The 17,521-nt window shown below is 43.3% G+C and overlaps 1 protein-coding gene across 3 annotated transcripts in view; it reads right to left on the reverse strand.

Moving 5' to 3' along the window:
• The window catches only part of dlg2 (discs, large homolog 2 (Drosophila)), a 407,394-nt gene extending 390,315 nt beyond the window's left edge, over window positions 1-17,079 (reverse strand). Inside the window, exons 1-3 of one of the 3 annotated variants that reach the window (XM_034098934.2) lie at window positions 17,048-17,079; window positions 16,374-16,518; window positions 15,515-15,646 (exon numbers count right to left, since the gene is read on the reverse strand). In XM_034098934.2, coding sequence (XP_033954825.1) covers window positions 15,515-15,646; window positions 16,374-16,392 — 151 coding nt within the window. In that variant the 5' untranslated portion in view covers window positions 16,393-16,518; window positions 17,048-17,079. Of the gene's footprint in view, window positions 1-15,514; window positions 15,647-16,373 lie in introns of all 3 variants that reach the window. The other 2 variants (XM_034098932.1, XM_034098935.1) reach the window with 2 other exon arrangements.
• Window positions 17,080-17,521: the final 442 nt, after the last annotated feature.

Here is a 17,521-nt window from a genome sequence, read left to right on the forward strand (position 1 = left end):
CAAATCCTTACCTTATTTAAAAGTGTTTTTGGGTCAGACAATCTCACAGCAAATCTTGAAGTCACCTTGCTTTGTACGTCACGTGGTCATGTGACATGCTTTGAAGTGAAAATAACGATTTAGGTTGAATATTGTTTTTAAGTTATTTAAGGGTGGGGGGGGTTTGATTCTGGGCAAACGGAAAAAATCATGTCAAAAACAGAAACCATGATTCTTAATTAGACCAATTTAACCCTTAGATGCATAAGTGGGGTCAAAAATGACCCCGAGGGTTGTTATTCTTCAAAATCTCTGAAATTAAAAGTGTTTACACTTCCATATTCCAGGTATTCCTCATAAAACATGTTTGTGACTTGAGGCCATTTGAATTTTTTTAAATGTTTTTATACATTTTAAGAAATTGCAGTTTTTGTGTCAATACCCCAGTTTTTCATAAGCGGGGTCAAAAATGACCCCAAGCATTTCCTACAGAATCTCAAGGGTTTGCTTTGGGAACCTTTGATTCTTACCAACTGTGACTGTCAGGATACATGTTCTGTCCCACTTACCCATATGATGCCTGCAGTCTCACCACCAGGAGGTCAGTTTGACACAGCAACATACATGTAAGTATTACATCAAAGGAGCTCGTGACTCCTCACATGACAAGTCGACTGGAAGGTACCCCGAACCTACATCACTGAAGCAATGGGAAGGTGTGGAGTGACAAAAGCTGCAAACCAGCAACAGGAGAGAAGCACAGAGGGCCAACAGAAGAGAAAGAGGTGCCAGATGTGTCCAAGAAACAAAGATCGCAAAGCCACCAATTGCTGTTGGAAATGCAGTACCCCAGTGTGCAATGGTCACAGCCAAAAGCAAATAGTTTGTGACAACTGCACACAGTGAATAGAGAAAAGACGTTTGTGTGGGCACATGTGAGTGGACAGTGTTCTGGTCTTATGTATGTTCATTCTCTTTTTTGTCCTCCAGACAGAGATGGACATACTAACAATAATTTTTGAAGATTTTTGATGTTATTTCTTGTGATTTTTTTTTATAAAAAGTTATAAATAAGCATGTTAAATGTAAAATCAGTCTTTTGTTGACCCACATATAATAAATATAACCACCTTTAACCAAAATTAAAGACATTTTTAAAATTCATTGCAAAAACACATTGATTCTAATTGGGGTCATTTTTGACCCCACTCGTGGAAGAGTGTAGGTATTGGTCGTTCATGCATCCAAGGGTTAAAAATGTACTTTGATTAAATGACACAGTCGTTGCACTTTTTTCAGTGTACTCTCATCTATAACATGGGTGTTAAAATAGCAAAAGAAGCTAATCAGACGACAAGTCTTTATTTCATTATAGTGTACAGTAGGGGTGTAACGGTACACGTACCGAAATTATTCGGTACGGGCCCTTCGGTGTACCGAACGCATATAACGTTAAACGTAAAAAATTGAGAACGTGAACAACTTCTTGGAAGTAATCTCAGGTGCTGCGTCTCAGCATTCAGAGTAATTTGCACCCATTGTGATCAACGCGTCATAGAGCGAGCAAGTCATTTCATTGGACGAGCTGGTCAGAGGGATGCGTTCACATGTAGTCAGTAATTTGAGGAACTGTCGAAATGGCGAACGCAGATAAAGTTGAGCTCGAAAATCCTCCAGCATCATTGAAGTCTCCAGTTTGGGAACATTTTGGTTTCGCAGTTACGTACAAGGATGACGGACAAAGACAGGTGGACCAAATCAAAGCTGTTTGTCGGCATTGTTCAACTAACATTGGTTACGCGGCTGGCAATACATCAAACTTGCACACTCATTTGAAAAGGCATCACCCTAACGTGAATATCACCGGTATCAAAAGAAAAAAGACTGAAGTGCAAACCCAACTCCCGCTAGCATTTAAGCCTCCACCACTCGCAAAAACTTCAGACCGAGCCAAAGCTATTACAAACGGCAAATATCCTTATGTTGCCATGGTAGCAAAGCGCTACCTGGCTGTATCTGCTACCTCTGTCCCTAGCGAGAGGGTGTTCTCCACAGCAGGAGACATTGCTAGTGCCAGCAGATCTGCCCTTTCAGCAGCCATGTGGACAAGTTCATCTTTCTTTAAACAAACATGAAAATACAATGACAAGCAAGTCCTAATGTCAAACTGGTTGCTTAGGTACTAGTACAGTACAGTTCAAATACAGATTATTTCAGTTCATCGAAAAGCTGCACCTTAATGTTTATTTTATTATATTTTATATTTATTTGAGTGAATATTCATAGTTTAATAATAATTAAAAACCCAAAACTAATAGTTTATGTTTTGTGAGTACTCGTACAGTAAAGTTAAAATACAGATTATTTCAGTTCATCGAAAAGCTGCACCTTAATGTTTATTTTATTATATTTTGTATTTATTTGAGTGAATACATTATTCACAGTTTAATAATAATTAAAAAAAAATATGTTATGTTTTGTGATAATTTTTTCTGCTGTACCGAAAACGTACCGAACCGTGACCTAAAAACCGAGGTACGTACTGAACCGAAATGTTTGTGAACCGTTACACCCCTAGTGTACAGTAATCTATGCCATTTCATTTATATTGTAATATCACAGTACACTCAATACACTCCCCCCTCCCTCCACCCGCACATGCCCACACGGGCGAAACCAAAAAAAAAATGCTTATCAATATAACTTAAACAACAGAGCCATGAAAATATACATAAAATGGAAAATAAAAAGAAAGAAGAAAAAAAAACCACATCAAAGTAAAACAAACAAATAATTATACAATACAGCGACAATGTAGACAATGACAACACCACAACTAGTATTTCCGGCCGTCAGGAAAAATAGCCACAGAGTGCACCATTCCTGGAACTTATTCCTGGAACTTACTTAACATTATGAACTTATTTACATATAAAGATAATTAGTTATGTGATTCCATTATGTTGCATTGCCATTTTAAGATCTGGGAGTATATTTTGATGAATAACGGGACAATATTGTGAAGCACAATTATCTTGGCTTGTACAATCAAGGGACCAAACTAGATGAAGTAGAGGACCTGCATTAGAAGAACACTGTACTTGATGAATCATAACCCACAGCTCCATGATAATGTACTCACTGCCTCAAGCATGCTGGCTGTCTATAAACACATAGACACATATGGCTCTAATGCGTGTGTGGCTTACATTTCCTGAGAGGTCAGTCATGAGGTGAAGGAACAACACAGTCCTTTGCAGCAGGGGCAGCTAAGTGTGTGGGTGTTTTAATGACCTCACAAGTGTGGGAGGAATAGCTTTGCTGACAGTGCTGACGAGAATGAAGTACTGAGATCTGCCTCAGTGCTAGCTGTGACGAACATGAAGTTAAACAGAGTGACATCAAAGGGAATTCACATGTTACAAGTTAAAGTTCTACACAGGCAAACCCTCGGTCTGCCTCACATAATCCTTATTAAAAAGAGCTACATGGTTTCAGCAATGTGGACACAAAGCTAATACAGACAGTTCCAAGAACTGTCTTTAGTCTCTAGATCTGCACAACTCCAGATGATTTTGCTCAAAAAGAAGCAGCCTTCCTTTAATCAATCTTGACATGAGGGAGATGTGGATCAGAGAAGGGTTTTCTGTATTCTGGCTCCCTCTGTTGGAACGACACTTCAACTAAAAAGACTGCACATGCATGTAGAACTGGCATCCACATTACTCTCTCTCGATGCGAGGAGAGAGGAGGGGAACCGAGGAGAGAGGAGGGGAAGCAGCAGGCGTTTAGAGAAGCGCCTGCTGACTCTGAGCGGTCATTTAAAGAGACGTCCATTAATGATGACAGGAGGCAGCAGCCTCTGTCTGATGGACACATGTGTTCATGATGACTTCTATATTTACTTTGATTCATTCACAGTGCGGTGTCATGAGACAATAACAGGCTACAGATGCGGACACACACACACACACACATATATTTATATAAATATATACAATTTCAGAATCAAACAAGTATGAGAGCACTCTCATAATAACGTAACACTATCAGAGACTGGATATATCCCCCCCCCTCTCTCTGGTCGCTGAAATGGGGAATTGAAATTACGGGCCAAAAGTTGTATTTACAAGTATTAAAAGTAAGCATAGGACTCCAAACCAACTGAGACCTGTCTGTCCGCTGCACCTACACACTGTACCACACACACACACCTACACACTGTACCACACACACACCTACACACTGTACCACACACACCTACACACTGTACCACACACACACACACACCTACACACTGTACCACACGCACCTACACACTGTACCACACGCACCTACACTGTACCACACCTACACACTGTACCACACGCACCTACACACTGTACCACACGCGCACCTATACACTGTACCACACACGCACCTACACACTGTACCACACGCACCTACACTGTACCACACCTACACACTGTACCACACGCGCACCTATACACTGTACCACACACGCACCTACACTGTACCACACGCGCACCTATACACTGTACCACACACGCACCTACACACTGTACCACACCTACACACTGTACCACACGCGCACCTATACACTGTACCACACACGCACCTACACTGTACCACACCTACACACTGTACCACACACGCACCTACACACTGTACCACACACACCTACACACTGTACTACACACTGTACCACACGCACCTACACACTGTACTACACGCACCTACACACTGTACCACACGCACCTACACACTGTACCACACGCACCTACACACTGTACCACACGCACCTACACACTGTACTACACACTGTACCACACGCACCTACACACTGTACCACACGCACCTACACACTGTACCACACACACCTACTAAAGCATATAATATATATCAGGATACAGCCGTTGTGTATTTTATTATGTGAAGCACTAAATGGTTTGTTTGTACAGTATAGATATCTACTAAACTACAGCATACAAAAAAAGAGAGTAATGTAGGCCTGTTATATATTACCGAGTGATATATTATACACACTGGCTTTCTGCACGGACCTCACAGCTGTTCTCACAGGAAACATCCAAAATAATATCCAGGTGATGCATGCAGAGCTGTCATTGGTTGAGATAAGTCTGGCTGTGCGTGACGACTCTTTTAAACATCTCTGTTGCCGGAAATACATCCGTGGAGGAGCCATCAGTGTATCCTCGGTTAGAGCTCCTCCAGAGAGCCAGCTCGGTGCTCGATGTGCATTTAGAGAAATGAGATGTCCTTCAACATGGTCGAGGAGTCGAGGAGGGGGAATTAGAGAAATTAGAAACCTTCACTGACTGTAAAGGTGCGTTCAAACTAGGGATGCTCCGATCGACAATTTCGGGGCCGATCGCCGGAATCAGTATCGGCCGATACCGATCGCCGATCCGTTCGAGTGGGCGGGGCCTAAATGGAAGATTTAAACTTTAAATCTTCCATTTAAAGTGATGTTAATCTATTAAAATTAATAATAAGAAAGTGTTTCAATCACAATTAATAAAAGGCAATACAGAACTGTATAACATCTCCTGATGTCAAAATATAAAATAAATACAATGATAAATATAAAACAAAATAAAATCTGTACCTTTAGGAGCAATGTCTAACATGTGTAATTAACTTGTGAGTGTGTGAGGCCATTGTGCCTAAATAAAGGTGCTCAAGCTTTACTCTATTTTCAAGTTGTTTTTCAGAAAGATGAGTTAGTCTACGTTGTCAGCAGTGAGGGCAGATCTGTTGGCGGTAACTATGTCACCTGCCATCAAGAAAACCTTCTTGCTGGAGACTGAGACTGACTCGGATGGGATTGAGCATGTTTGACGTGTTACCACTAGCATACCGCACCGCTGTCGAACAACGCCGACACACCGTCCTCGTCCGATCCACAACTCGCACCCCATCATTGTTGTAGTCCACAGGGAACCCGAAATGTTCCCACACAGCTGATTTAAAAGAAGCAGGTGGGTCTTCTAGCTCCTGTGTGTTGTGTGAACTCTCCATAGCTAACTTTTCTTCTTCTTGTGTTCGTTTTGTTCTTCATTTGTTATTTACGGGCGGCTGGCTTTTAGGCGCAATACCGCCCCCTGGATTATATATAGTGTAATACTGCCCTGAGTGACAGACTTTTTTCCCACTCGTAAAAAAAGGCGTATTCGTCGTGTGACTGCATGTGCCGAACCGTGACGTCCGAACTGCGACGGTACGGGACGAATACAGATACCGTTACACCCCTAAAACCCACCATTGTCCGGAGGAAAAATATACAAACAGTTGTAATTTATTTTGAACAACTGCTCCAACGGATGATCTCTCTGATCCAAAGCTCAAGAGAAGTTACAAAGTAACGCGTTACCGAAAAAAGTAATATTATTACAGTAACGGAGTAGTGTAACGCGCTACTTTTATAATTCAGTAATCACACTACAGTTACTAACATTGCCCCGACACGCGTTACTTCCTAAAATCAGTCATAATCAAACCTCAACAAACACCTGCAAAGAACACATGCTAAGTTGAAGCTAACGCACAGCTATTTGTTGTTTGTTTATATCACGTAGTCTGTTGTTCTTCTCTGTTTTCCGGTTGTTGCCTGTTTTGAATGACGAATACACACTACCGCCGCCTGCTGGTAAGGAGAGTTATTGCCACTCACGCATGCGCAGTTCGTACGTGCTCGGCTGAAGTCTTTACGGTGTCTGGTTCCAGTGCAACACATGGCCAACACGAAGGAGAACACGCCGACGCTACAGAGTGAGCAGAGATAGACTGCGCAAAATATACAGATAGCAGGAGACAGAGGACAGCCACGGTCAGATAGCAGGAGACAGAGGACAGCCACGGTCAGATAGCAGGAGACAGAGGACAGCCACGGTCAGATAGCAGGAGACAGAGGACAGCCACGGTCAGATAGCAGGAGACAGAGGACAGCCACGGTCAGATAGCAGGAGACAGAGGACAGCCACGGTCAGATAGCAGGAGACAGAGGACAGCCACGGTCAGATAGGAAAACATTCAGGATCTGGATCAGTCTTATGCGACCATGGAAACTGAACTAAAGAGAACATTTGTCTGCGTGATCTGCCTGCAGGGAGGGGCGGGCCGGCCCTGCGAGTAAAGTAACGAGTTACTTTATGTAGAAAGTAACGAAGTAGTGTAATATATAACTTTCTTTTTTTTTTTTTTAAGTAATATGTAATATATTACTTTTTTTTAGTAACGACCCCATATCTGCTTGCAACAGTTAGAGCTATACTAAATCACAAGATTAAGCATTACTTTTTAATTGAGCAATTGACAAAATAAAGGGTAGTCCAAAAAGCACAACAACTCTGTGTTTGAACACCTTGTACTTTCTGATCAACCCATGTGCTGATGCATATAAATAAAACTGTAGTTCCCAAATAATCTTGCATTAACTTGTTGCTAATACACATCGCTTTCTCAACAGTGATCATTCCCATATCTAATATCGCACAGTCTGGAGTTGGTTAACTTTGCTTTCGCACCACAAATCCACTGCATAATGGCTGACACTCGGGGTTTCACAACTACCAATATTTAGTAGTCGACACATTTTTCGACTAGTCGTTACGTCATAATAAAGACACACAAAGAGAGGTGTAAAACTGTATTTTATATTGGAACTCATTCAGTTACATTAAACACTGCATTTGAATTTGTGTTACATGGCTGAGTAAATAACAAACAGTAACTGGACTCACCAAAATCTACAGCAAAAAACTCTGTTTACTGAAATGCCACGTAAATCCAGTGCGCAACACTTTACTCGCTGTCCTTCACGATAACGTCCACCTTTCCAGATTTTTGGTTTGCGTTGAGGAACACCAACGCATCGACATGTGAGGGAAGGAGGCTTGACCGCTGTCGGGTGACAGTGTTGCCTGCCAGGGAACAAACCCTCTCACTCGGGGTGCCTGTGGCTGGAATAGCCAGGTAGCTCCTCGAAAGCTTGGCTAAACGGGGGACGCGGTGCCGTTTTCTGCCCACCACTCCAGTGGGTTATCCATAGTGGGGATATGCGGTGTCCACTGGCAGTAATCCCGTAGCTCATCATCAGCATCACTGTTGACCCGTTTTTTCTTGCTGCTGCTCTCGAAATGAGCTCCAAACAGCTGTTCAAAGTCACTCTCGAGTCTCGCCTTTTTGCAACTTGCTTCCGCCAGCTCCACTCCAACGTTGTCTGCGATCTCCTCTTCACCTACAGCAAAAATGAACCACATTAATGATAAACACATTGTTTTACAATTTGGCCGGTTTAAGTAGGACTTTTTTGTGAAACAATTATCGCTAGTTCAACTCTATTTACCTGTAGCTCCCGGCTGTTCCACCTCTCCGTCTTCACGCACTAACTGAGTCAGGCGCGCCTGGGCTTCCTCTCTGACATCGTCTAGAAGGAACTTCAGATGCTTAAATCGTGGATCCAGCATGCATGCCGTGATCGGGATGGATTCTGCCAGCAGGCGAGACAACAGCTTGAAGCGGGTTGTGAGCTCTTTCGGTATTCTTGAAGGAACGAATAGCCGCCAGATCTGACTCATTTGCACTTAGCGTGTTGTTAGCCATGTTCAGTAGCACGGGGTAGATGAAGGACAGCCCGACGAGATTTTCTCCGCACATGATAGTTGTCGCCTTTGCTAGAGGCCTGAGCACCGGGATCAGCTGTTCCACCAGTTCCCACTGGCACTCTCTCATGGCGAGGGATCTTCGAATGCTAACTTTTGTCACTGTCTCATCTGCAAGGACGGCCTGCACCGGGAGTCTCTGCTCATACAGTCGCTCGAGCATAGTGAACGTTGAATTCCAGCAGGTCGCACAGTCGTTTTGGAGTTTGTGTACTTTTACTCCAAGCTGTTCTTGACGTTTCTTCAAAGCACAAACTGCTACTGAGGAGTGACGAAAATGACTGACAACACGCCTGGCAGCATCTGTGGTCTTGGCAATTTCTGGTAAGTGCAGCCCTGCTTTTATTGCTAGTTGAATGGTGTGTCCGGCGCATCCAAGGTGGTGGGGAAACTGCTCGCAGAGCTCCAATGCCAGGTTCATGCTGCTTGCATTGTCCTGAATAGTGCAAAACACAACTAAGTCCCACTCCTCAATAGGGCTGCAACAAACGACTAATTTGATAATCGATTAATCTTTCGATTAATGAAACGATTAATCGACTATTCAGACTATTACTGTACGCCTTGCACAATTTCTCAAACGCTCTTATTTAGCTATCAACTTTTAGATTTAGCTTGAGGTTGTTTTAGGCATGTGGAAACTAACAATGAAGACAATAAAGATGAATACTTGATTCCAAAATACATATATTATTGAAATAACTTAAATTGTTTACAAAACTAACATTACTTTTTATTCAAATTAAATAAATAATATTTCACATCAAAAGAAACAGTGTTTTAACAAATCGTATTAAATAATCTGATGACACAACTGTAAACAGAATAGCTGAAACTTTAACAAACTAAATAATAATAATAATAATAATAATATATAATATTTTTATAGCACCTTTCAGGAAACCCAAGGTCGCTTTACAAGTCGGGTAGGGGGGGGGGGGGGGGGGGGGAGTAGGGGAAAAAAGGCAGACAGGTTAAGGGGGTGGGGGGGGAAGTAGCGGACAAATAAACCTATTAAACTAACTATACAGTGGGGAAAGCCTTGGTAAAAAGGTGCGTTTTGAGGGCTTTTTTGAAAATGTCCAGGGTTGGGGCGCTGCGGATTTCGGGGGGGAGAGAGTTCCAGAGGGTGGGGGATGCCACACGGAAGGCTCTGTCACCAAAAGTCCGCAAATAACTCTGTTACCTCTAATCATTATGTTTGTATAATGTAGTTAACTCCGTGTGTTGCTGCTAGCATACATAACACCTGACGTGGAAACGTTACTCGTGGACGGGGCTACAGAGCTGCTAGAAAGACAGTGGAACCCGGTGCATTCCTCCGTCTGGATGTGGAGCACTTTCGCTAAATGTTTAGACAAATTGCTCGTGTTACCGCCCTTACATGCTAAACTCTTATTCCACTTTTGGTAACGAGCATTCTCCACATCGAGACGGGTAAAGTTTAACCACCTCGGAGCGCGTTCTCTCCGCCATCTCCCACGTGTGTGTGTTGCTGCATGTTGCAGCTGCCCGTGTGTAAACTGCCCCGCCCCCACGCAAGCAGGCGGGGGAGAGAAAGATCGAAAATACATCATAGACGCATTTGTTTGTCTTTTTGCATATTAGAGGCGACACTAAGACTGCGATATAATGTCTTTGTAGCAATAATACATGACATATATTTTTTAAATGTCTCCAGTACCGATACAAAGACCAATAAAGTTAGAGCTTAACGGGGCGTAAAACACGAATCGACGACTGAATTAGTTGGCAACTAATTTGGTAATCGATTTTAATCGATTAAGTCGATTAGTTGTTGCACCCCTACTCCTCAATTGTTTCTTTGAGCCTCTGGGCTATATGCACAGCGGTGTGTCTCTCTGGCATGATAGTGGTTCGCAGCACTCTGGCTTTTAACTCCCAGGTGTCTGTGATGTAGTGGGCCGTTATGGTGATGTATGGATCCATGGTGCAAGATGTCCACAGATCAGTGGTTAGTGAGACACTTTTATCTTTCATCTCATTGGCAATCCTCGCTTTCAGTGTTGTACTGAAGCATGATGTTGCTCCAAAGTGTAGCATGTGACGGGATCTTATAGCCTGGCTCGAAAAACTTCATGATGTCCCTGAAGCCTTCTCCGGAAAGGGCAGAAAGTGGTCGAACATCCTTGACGACAAAGTTGATAAGCAAGTCTGTTATCTGCTGTCTTCTTTTGTCCGTAACGGGGCGCTTGGAAAAATCAATAATGCTCGTCTGCCTCTGTCCAGCGCTGACGGCGGTCCGTTGCTCACTGGTGTAAAACTGTGGGTTTTCTCTGGAAGTGTTTCCTTGTACGATGTGAGGGTCTAAGGACAGAGGGTGTCGTATTGTCATACTGATATTCTGAACACACTGTGAAGTCCACTGAGACAAATGTAACATTTGTGATATTGGGCTATATAAATAAACATTGATTGATTGATTGATTGATTGATTGATTGATTGATTGATTGATTGATTGATGCTAGCATTACTGCTAGTGCTAGCTGTCGGCAGCGGGTGTTGCACATAGCAGATGTATTTGTGTTATACTTCAGTACAGCTGTACACAACTGACACTTCACTGTGGAGTTGGTTACATCTTCATTGAAGTACTGCCATACATAAGAATGTCGGACGTTTTTTGGAGCATTTTGCAGCACCTCGTTTACCTCCATTTTGTTCACGACTAGTGGTAAAGGTAGTCGACTAGTCGGTGAAACCCCTAGCTGACACCAAACAAAAGCCAACTGAAAACTACAACAAGGTTGTTAGGTGTTGGAGCAAACTATAGGCCAAACCAAAGGTGAAAAAGATACAAAAGCTTTTGAAATATGTTGAAAAATAAAAATGTAAATATACACATTCCAACAAACTCATTAAATGCCATGATTCAGTGCAGAAAGCATCACATCCAAAAGGACTACACACAAGTAGGCCATCAGTACTGAAGATAATTGTTTGCAGTCTATCTGGGTAAGATTCAATTAACACTGAGTAGATTAAAGAAAATGAAGCCTCCCAGGAAAGGAACCCTCTAAGGAAGCAAGGCAGAGAGACACTTCCTATTTAAAGGACCCACCAGCCTTGTTCATCTAAACATTATAGAGCTTATTAAAAATCTTTCTTTGGCATATCGTCAGACAGCTATTATGAGATCAGGACCCTATCAATCCCACCTGAGCTCCCAATTCCCTCAGGTGAGCAGATTCCATTGGAGCGTGTTCCAGGTCGACTGATAGAATTGAGATGTTCCGTTTCCAGGTCAGGCAGTCCCTTCTGGTCAGTTCCACAAAGTCTCGTCATCACCAACAAACAGCTAACGGCAGAATGCCACCAACATGTTCAGTACCTTTGAAAGGCAACATGAGCTGTCCTGCAGAGGCCACCACTACAACACCAAGCTTTAGAAGGACACACGCCACAGAATGAACAAAGGCATGGCTGCCATGGATCATCTAATATCCTAAAATGGATTGGGAATGCTACTAAAGTCCGTCAGGCTGCACACTACAGTGATCTGCAGGTCAACAGATTGTTTACTTAGTATCAACATGCACGGCCTATTAGCAGCTAGTTAAAAAGAACATACAGAACACTTTCTCTAACAACTAAGGATGCTCCTGTTATATAAGTAAGTCAATAAGTTAGTGACTTTACAGCTGCAACATCACATGTTATCCATTATGTTACCAAGAATGCCAAGTCTATCGCAACAGTCAACTCAAATGTATTTTAATGTCACTGTTTGGCAATTCTCAAGCACATTGTGACTAAGCTGCTTGTTTATATGTGTTCATATCTTTTAGTGAAGTCAGTCAGTGTTTACACTTCATAGAAATCCTTTCATTTCAAATGTCTTGACCCAATCAACGATTAAGCCAACGGAAGAAAGATTCAAAGCAGATAATAGATATAATAAGCAAGTAGGATGTTTATCAGGTCTTAGTTTCACTAAGATAGCATGTTAACATGTCTGATGATCATTAACCAATAAGTTAAGATGAGGTTCATTTGTTATTTAATTGAATTCACTTCAGAGGCCTGCGATCAATATGAGAGTATTCAAAGCCATTTGAACACAATCAGTTACATTATATTTACACACAAAAAACTACTGAAATATAATTGCACCGTGACACGAGGCTCTGCAGGAAGCAGGCGTGCTCACACCAAAGTGATGACAGACATGTGGACATTCAGCTTTAAGAAGCTGATCAAGGTATTCATTTTGGATTTCACCAAATGAATACTGATCGTGTGAAGGAGACATCAACCACATCCTCATGGGGTGACCTTGGCAACTTGAGAGACCTTTAAAGCAAAGGAAGTACACGCTGGCACTGAAGGCACAGCAGTAAAGCCTTCAGCGTGGCAGAGTGATTGAGGAGTGGGCATGGTGAGAGGGTTAATGCCCCCAGGGATCCACTCTGCGGGAGGGGCTTTAGCTGCCGGATTAGACGGCACCTAATGCTTTGTAAGATGATTACATCTATTTATGGAGGCATGTATTCCATTGCAGTTGGAACTCTGTTTGATTGCAGAGACCAATTGTTTGTCATCATCCCTGTCAAAGGATTTTACAAGATACTTAAAGGTGGGTCGGTCAGTTTGAGAAACCGGCTCGAGATACACTTGTTTTATTCCATGGAATGCTCTTAACATCCGATAGCAATGAATATCTGAAGTGCTTTGACAACAAATACATAAAATATGTATCTGTGGAAGCCGTGGTTCTGTAGAAAGCACAACCAATCATCTGAGCCGGCTAAAGTAACTGGATGGCCTACCTGCCTGTCAGCCTTCCATCTGTGCACACACTTATCTCTGCCCTCATTGGCCGTGTGCGCGTTCCTGTGTGTAGGAGGAGGGGCTCTGTGAGGAAGTGGCACATTTTTTCCGGCTGTATATTTTCAAATCCTAGCGCACTCGAGCTGGTTTCTCCAAAACTACCTACCCCACCTTTAAGGGATGAGTAATGAATTAAAAAAAGGTGTACTTAAATAATGACCACAAAGCCTCGCAATGATCAAGAAAAAATAGGCCATAAAAAAAACGTACTGAATCTTCATCTGGAGAAGTTATGAGTAAATGACCAAGCGGTGAACTTAATGTTGGTCATTCGTGAAAAGTCATGTTTTTCTCTGGAACATTTCTTTATGCACAACATTCTGAAAAGAGAGATATGAGCGTGTTCCTGGAGAGCAGCTGTTGCAGGGTATTATGTAAGCATTCAAACGAGGGGAAGATTATCAAATGTAATCCACACATTCAACGAAACGTCTTCTAATAAGAGTTTGTCCACACAGTTAATATCTATTATTTGCTAAATATGTATTTTTGATTATTAACCTGATTTTTGAATAAAGGAACATGCAAGGAATCTAAGAAAAAGTGTGATAACAAATCAAGTTTAATTACGAAGAGGTTTACATTCAGGCCTTTGTTACTTTTGGGTTGTGTAATTATTGCCAGAACCTGTTTCAACAGAAGCAGAGGAGATGGGCATGTGCAGTGCATTCTGTTTACTGGCATTCACGGTCATTGTAGAAATCCAGACAAAAGGTACAGCAATTAAAAAGATATGTTGTCTCTGATCTGCTGTTCGTAAATGTACATTAAAATCTATTACATAAATACATGTATTGTTTGATTCTGGGCCATAGGCTAATGTTGTTGTTATTTATCATTTCTGAGGCCATTACATTCAATCCATTCTGTGAGAAAGATTGTCCCCATAACCTTTGACAGTCGTTGTATAACAAAACTATGGACAGCTGTGCAGCGCTGCCTACCGTCATATTTAGTTGACACCAATTCCAAGTGACCACTTCAAGAACATTTCTTGATATTCATGATGCGTCGTCTCCACTGCTCGCATCTCCCATGGGCGGGACTAAGGAGCAAGGCAAGGAGTCGAGGAGGTGCAAACTGGGAGCTGAGAAGGTGCTGAGGTGTCAGTAAGATTATCACATAGTCTGGAATAGCTTTTGGCTTCAGGAGGCTGTGGCGCAGTGGGCTAGTGCGTTGGTGTTCGGATCAGGGGCAGACCCGGCGCCAGAACAAATCTACAGAGAGGGCATATGATTTTCATGGGAGGGCACACAAAACCGTCATGTTCCGCGGCCCGGGATTGTCTTTTGGGGGTGCTGTGGGGTAGCTTGACGTTTCATAGAGGGTGCTCAACATGTAGGGTTTCCCATTAATGTACCGGTGCTAACAACAACAATGCACGTAAGGTCTCTCGCTCGGGCCACACACACACACACCCCCCACCCCCCCCCCCCCCCCCCCCGGTCCTCCAGATGGCCAGTCGGTGCCTGCCGGTGAGCGTGGAAGTGTGGTCTGCCTCAAGCGGGCGGCAGGAGCGGGGCTGTCAGCATCAGCTTATCAATGGTATTTTAAACTCGATGCGCTCTGAAACTACGGGGCGGCCGAGGACAACAAATACACATGCGTTAATCGCGTTAAAATAATTAGTGGCGTACATTTTTTTTATTATCGGTATCGGTCTTGAGAAGCAGGAAGTTATCGGTATCGGTTTCAAAAAACCAATATGGTGCATCCCTAATATCAACAGTTTAAGACGAGCGAGGCGGATGATGCCGGAGCGTTGGCCTACGTGTCGGCTGAGCCCCGACAGCCCGTCCCGATGAACAGCTGCTTATGATATCCATGTTTCTGGTTTATCACAGGTTCAAAATGAAGCCATTATTAAATGCTAATTAAGACATAGTAGGCTAGTGCAGAACCAGGTGTGTTGAAGTTCAATACTATGAAGAAAATGACTTTTGACTTCTGGCAAACCCTACAACATGAAAGACAGCAGCTCGGTGCTTTAAAGACTCACCAAGAAGAGCTCCAAACAGGTTGCTTTGGAGGATCCCCATGACTCTCTGGATGGCCCCTTTGAGCTGCTGCTCCTCCGGCCTCCTCAGCTTAGTGCAGTACTCCTCCAACAGCCCGAGGGCCCGCGCTGCGTCTGCAACACAGAGGGCACGCAACACACGCTTTGCTTTGTTTTTTCACTCTACAAATATACATTTACACTCAAATAAACATTGAAATTGTATATAAACAACACATCAGCTACCCCTAAAGGCCAGCACGATGTGTGGCATCAGATATTGAGGGTGTGAATGTGAGGTGGAGTGGTCCTCCTCCAGGCAGAAGGCCGGTGATTGGATCCCCTGCTGTCAACATGTCAATGCATAGACTCAAGTACCTCCCACTGGCCACACGGTGTGTGAGTGTGTCTCTGAGCAGCAGCACCTTGTGGGCAGCCCCTGCCTCTGACCCGTGTGAACGGGTGAAGGCTGCCTTGCGTTCTGAAAGCGCTTTAAGGGGTTGCGTACACTGGAAAAGAGTTCTATGCATGCAGTCCATTTGCCACTTTCAAAAGCATGGGCCTGCAGGTGCTGCTGGAACTGCCTCGACTCGTGTGCCTTATGCCCTCCACTAGACTGGAGCCTGGCTGCAGAAGAGGTCCAACGTGTAGTGTTATGGCAGAACACCTCTATGCAGGCAAGCTCTTCCACAGCAGACGACAAAGCGTTGTATTTGTGCAGGCAGCATTGTCGTGTTACAACAGGAAAGGGACTAACAAAAGCGAATATTGATGAGGTGACATCTCCAATGTTCATATGTAGAACATGGTCTGGTGGAAGCTCGATAGGCTACAGCTCATTACCTGTGGCACAGCAACTCACCTTTCTTTCTAATAGGCATGGCTACCTCCCTGTACACTAGACTCTCACAGAGGCTTCCTGTTCAGCCTTCAGTTCATGGTCTTCTTGGTTTCTTACTGTATCAACATTATCCGGCCTGACAGTGCATACATGGAGTCTCCTTTACCTGCCCACAAGACAAAAGAAAAAAGTGTCCTTCACACTCAAATGAATGTTTAAAAATAATCCCTCGTCTCACGGTTGCTTTGGTAAAAATAAATGCCGGCTGACGTCACATCATAGTTTCTGTCTGGAGGTTCTGACTTCTGGACGGGCATGCATGTGCCCCCCATGAAGCGAATAACGACAATGGATGAAATGTATCAAATCCTCTCGCGCTGCATGTTAACGCTGCCTCTACGGATTCGTAAACAGCGTGATGTTCATTAGTTAGTTAGCATTCATGCTAAATCACCATCCAGCGGCGGTGCCGAATCAGATGCTTCCCCGGTGCGAGGCTGGCTGTGGGAGAATACCTGCCTGCCAACTGTGGAAGAAAACGCATGGCTCTCAAATAACTCCATGTATTTGGAGTCAATATTCCGGAAAATTGTGAGCATGCATTCGCTGGATACTTCCTCTCGTGTGTAACAGCACTGTCCTAGCGCTGCCATATATCGTTATTCTTTAAGCAGGCACTGTACTGAAGTGCTAACCTTATGGACTGACAGCATCACCAACAGATTTTAGTGCCATCAACAAGCTAGCCACAAAAAGAAACAGGACTTCCGCTTAAAAGTTTCACAATAAAACGTTTCCCTTTTTATTTAGCCTTGAGAGTATATGAGAGTGAGGGTGTTAATTAATATATTTGGCAGTTTGGAGTAAGTGTGTGTGTGTGTGTGTGTGTGTGTGTGTGTGTGTGTGTGTGTGTGTGTGTGTGTGTGTGTGTGTGTGTGTGTGTGTGTGTGTGTGTGTGTGTGTGTGTGTGTGTGTGTGTGTGTGTGTGTGTGTGTGTGTGTGTGTGTGTGTGTGTGTGTGTGTGTGTGTGTGTGTGTGTGTGTGTCATGATACCTCTCACGATAATTAATTTTATTGGACACATTTTCCCGGAAATGATTGCGATTAACTTTCATTACTGAATGAAACTTTGTGCCCTTTATAGTCTGTGTCCAATATTGTGTATTTGT

Source organism: Pseudochaenichthys georgianus, chromosome 14 (genome assembly GCF_902827115.2).
Source record: "Pseudochaenichthys georgianus chromosome 14, fPseGeo1.2, whole genome shotgun sequence".
NCBI classification, from domain to species: Eukaryota; Metazoa; Chordata; class Actinopteri; order Perciformes; family Channichthyidae; genus Pseudochaenichthys; species Pseudochaenichthys georgianus.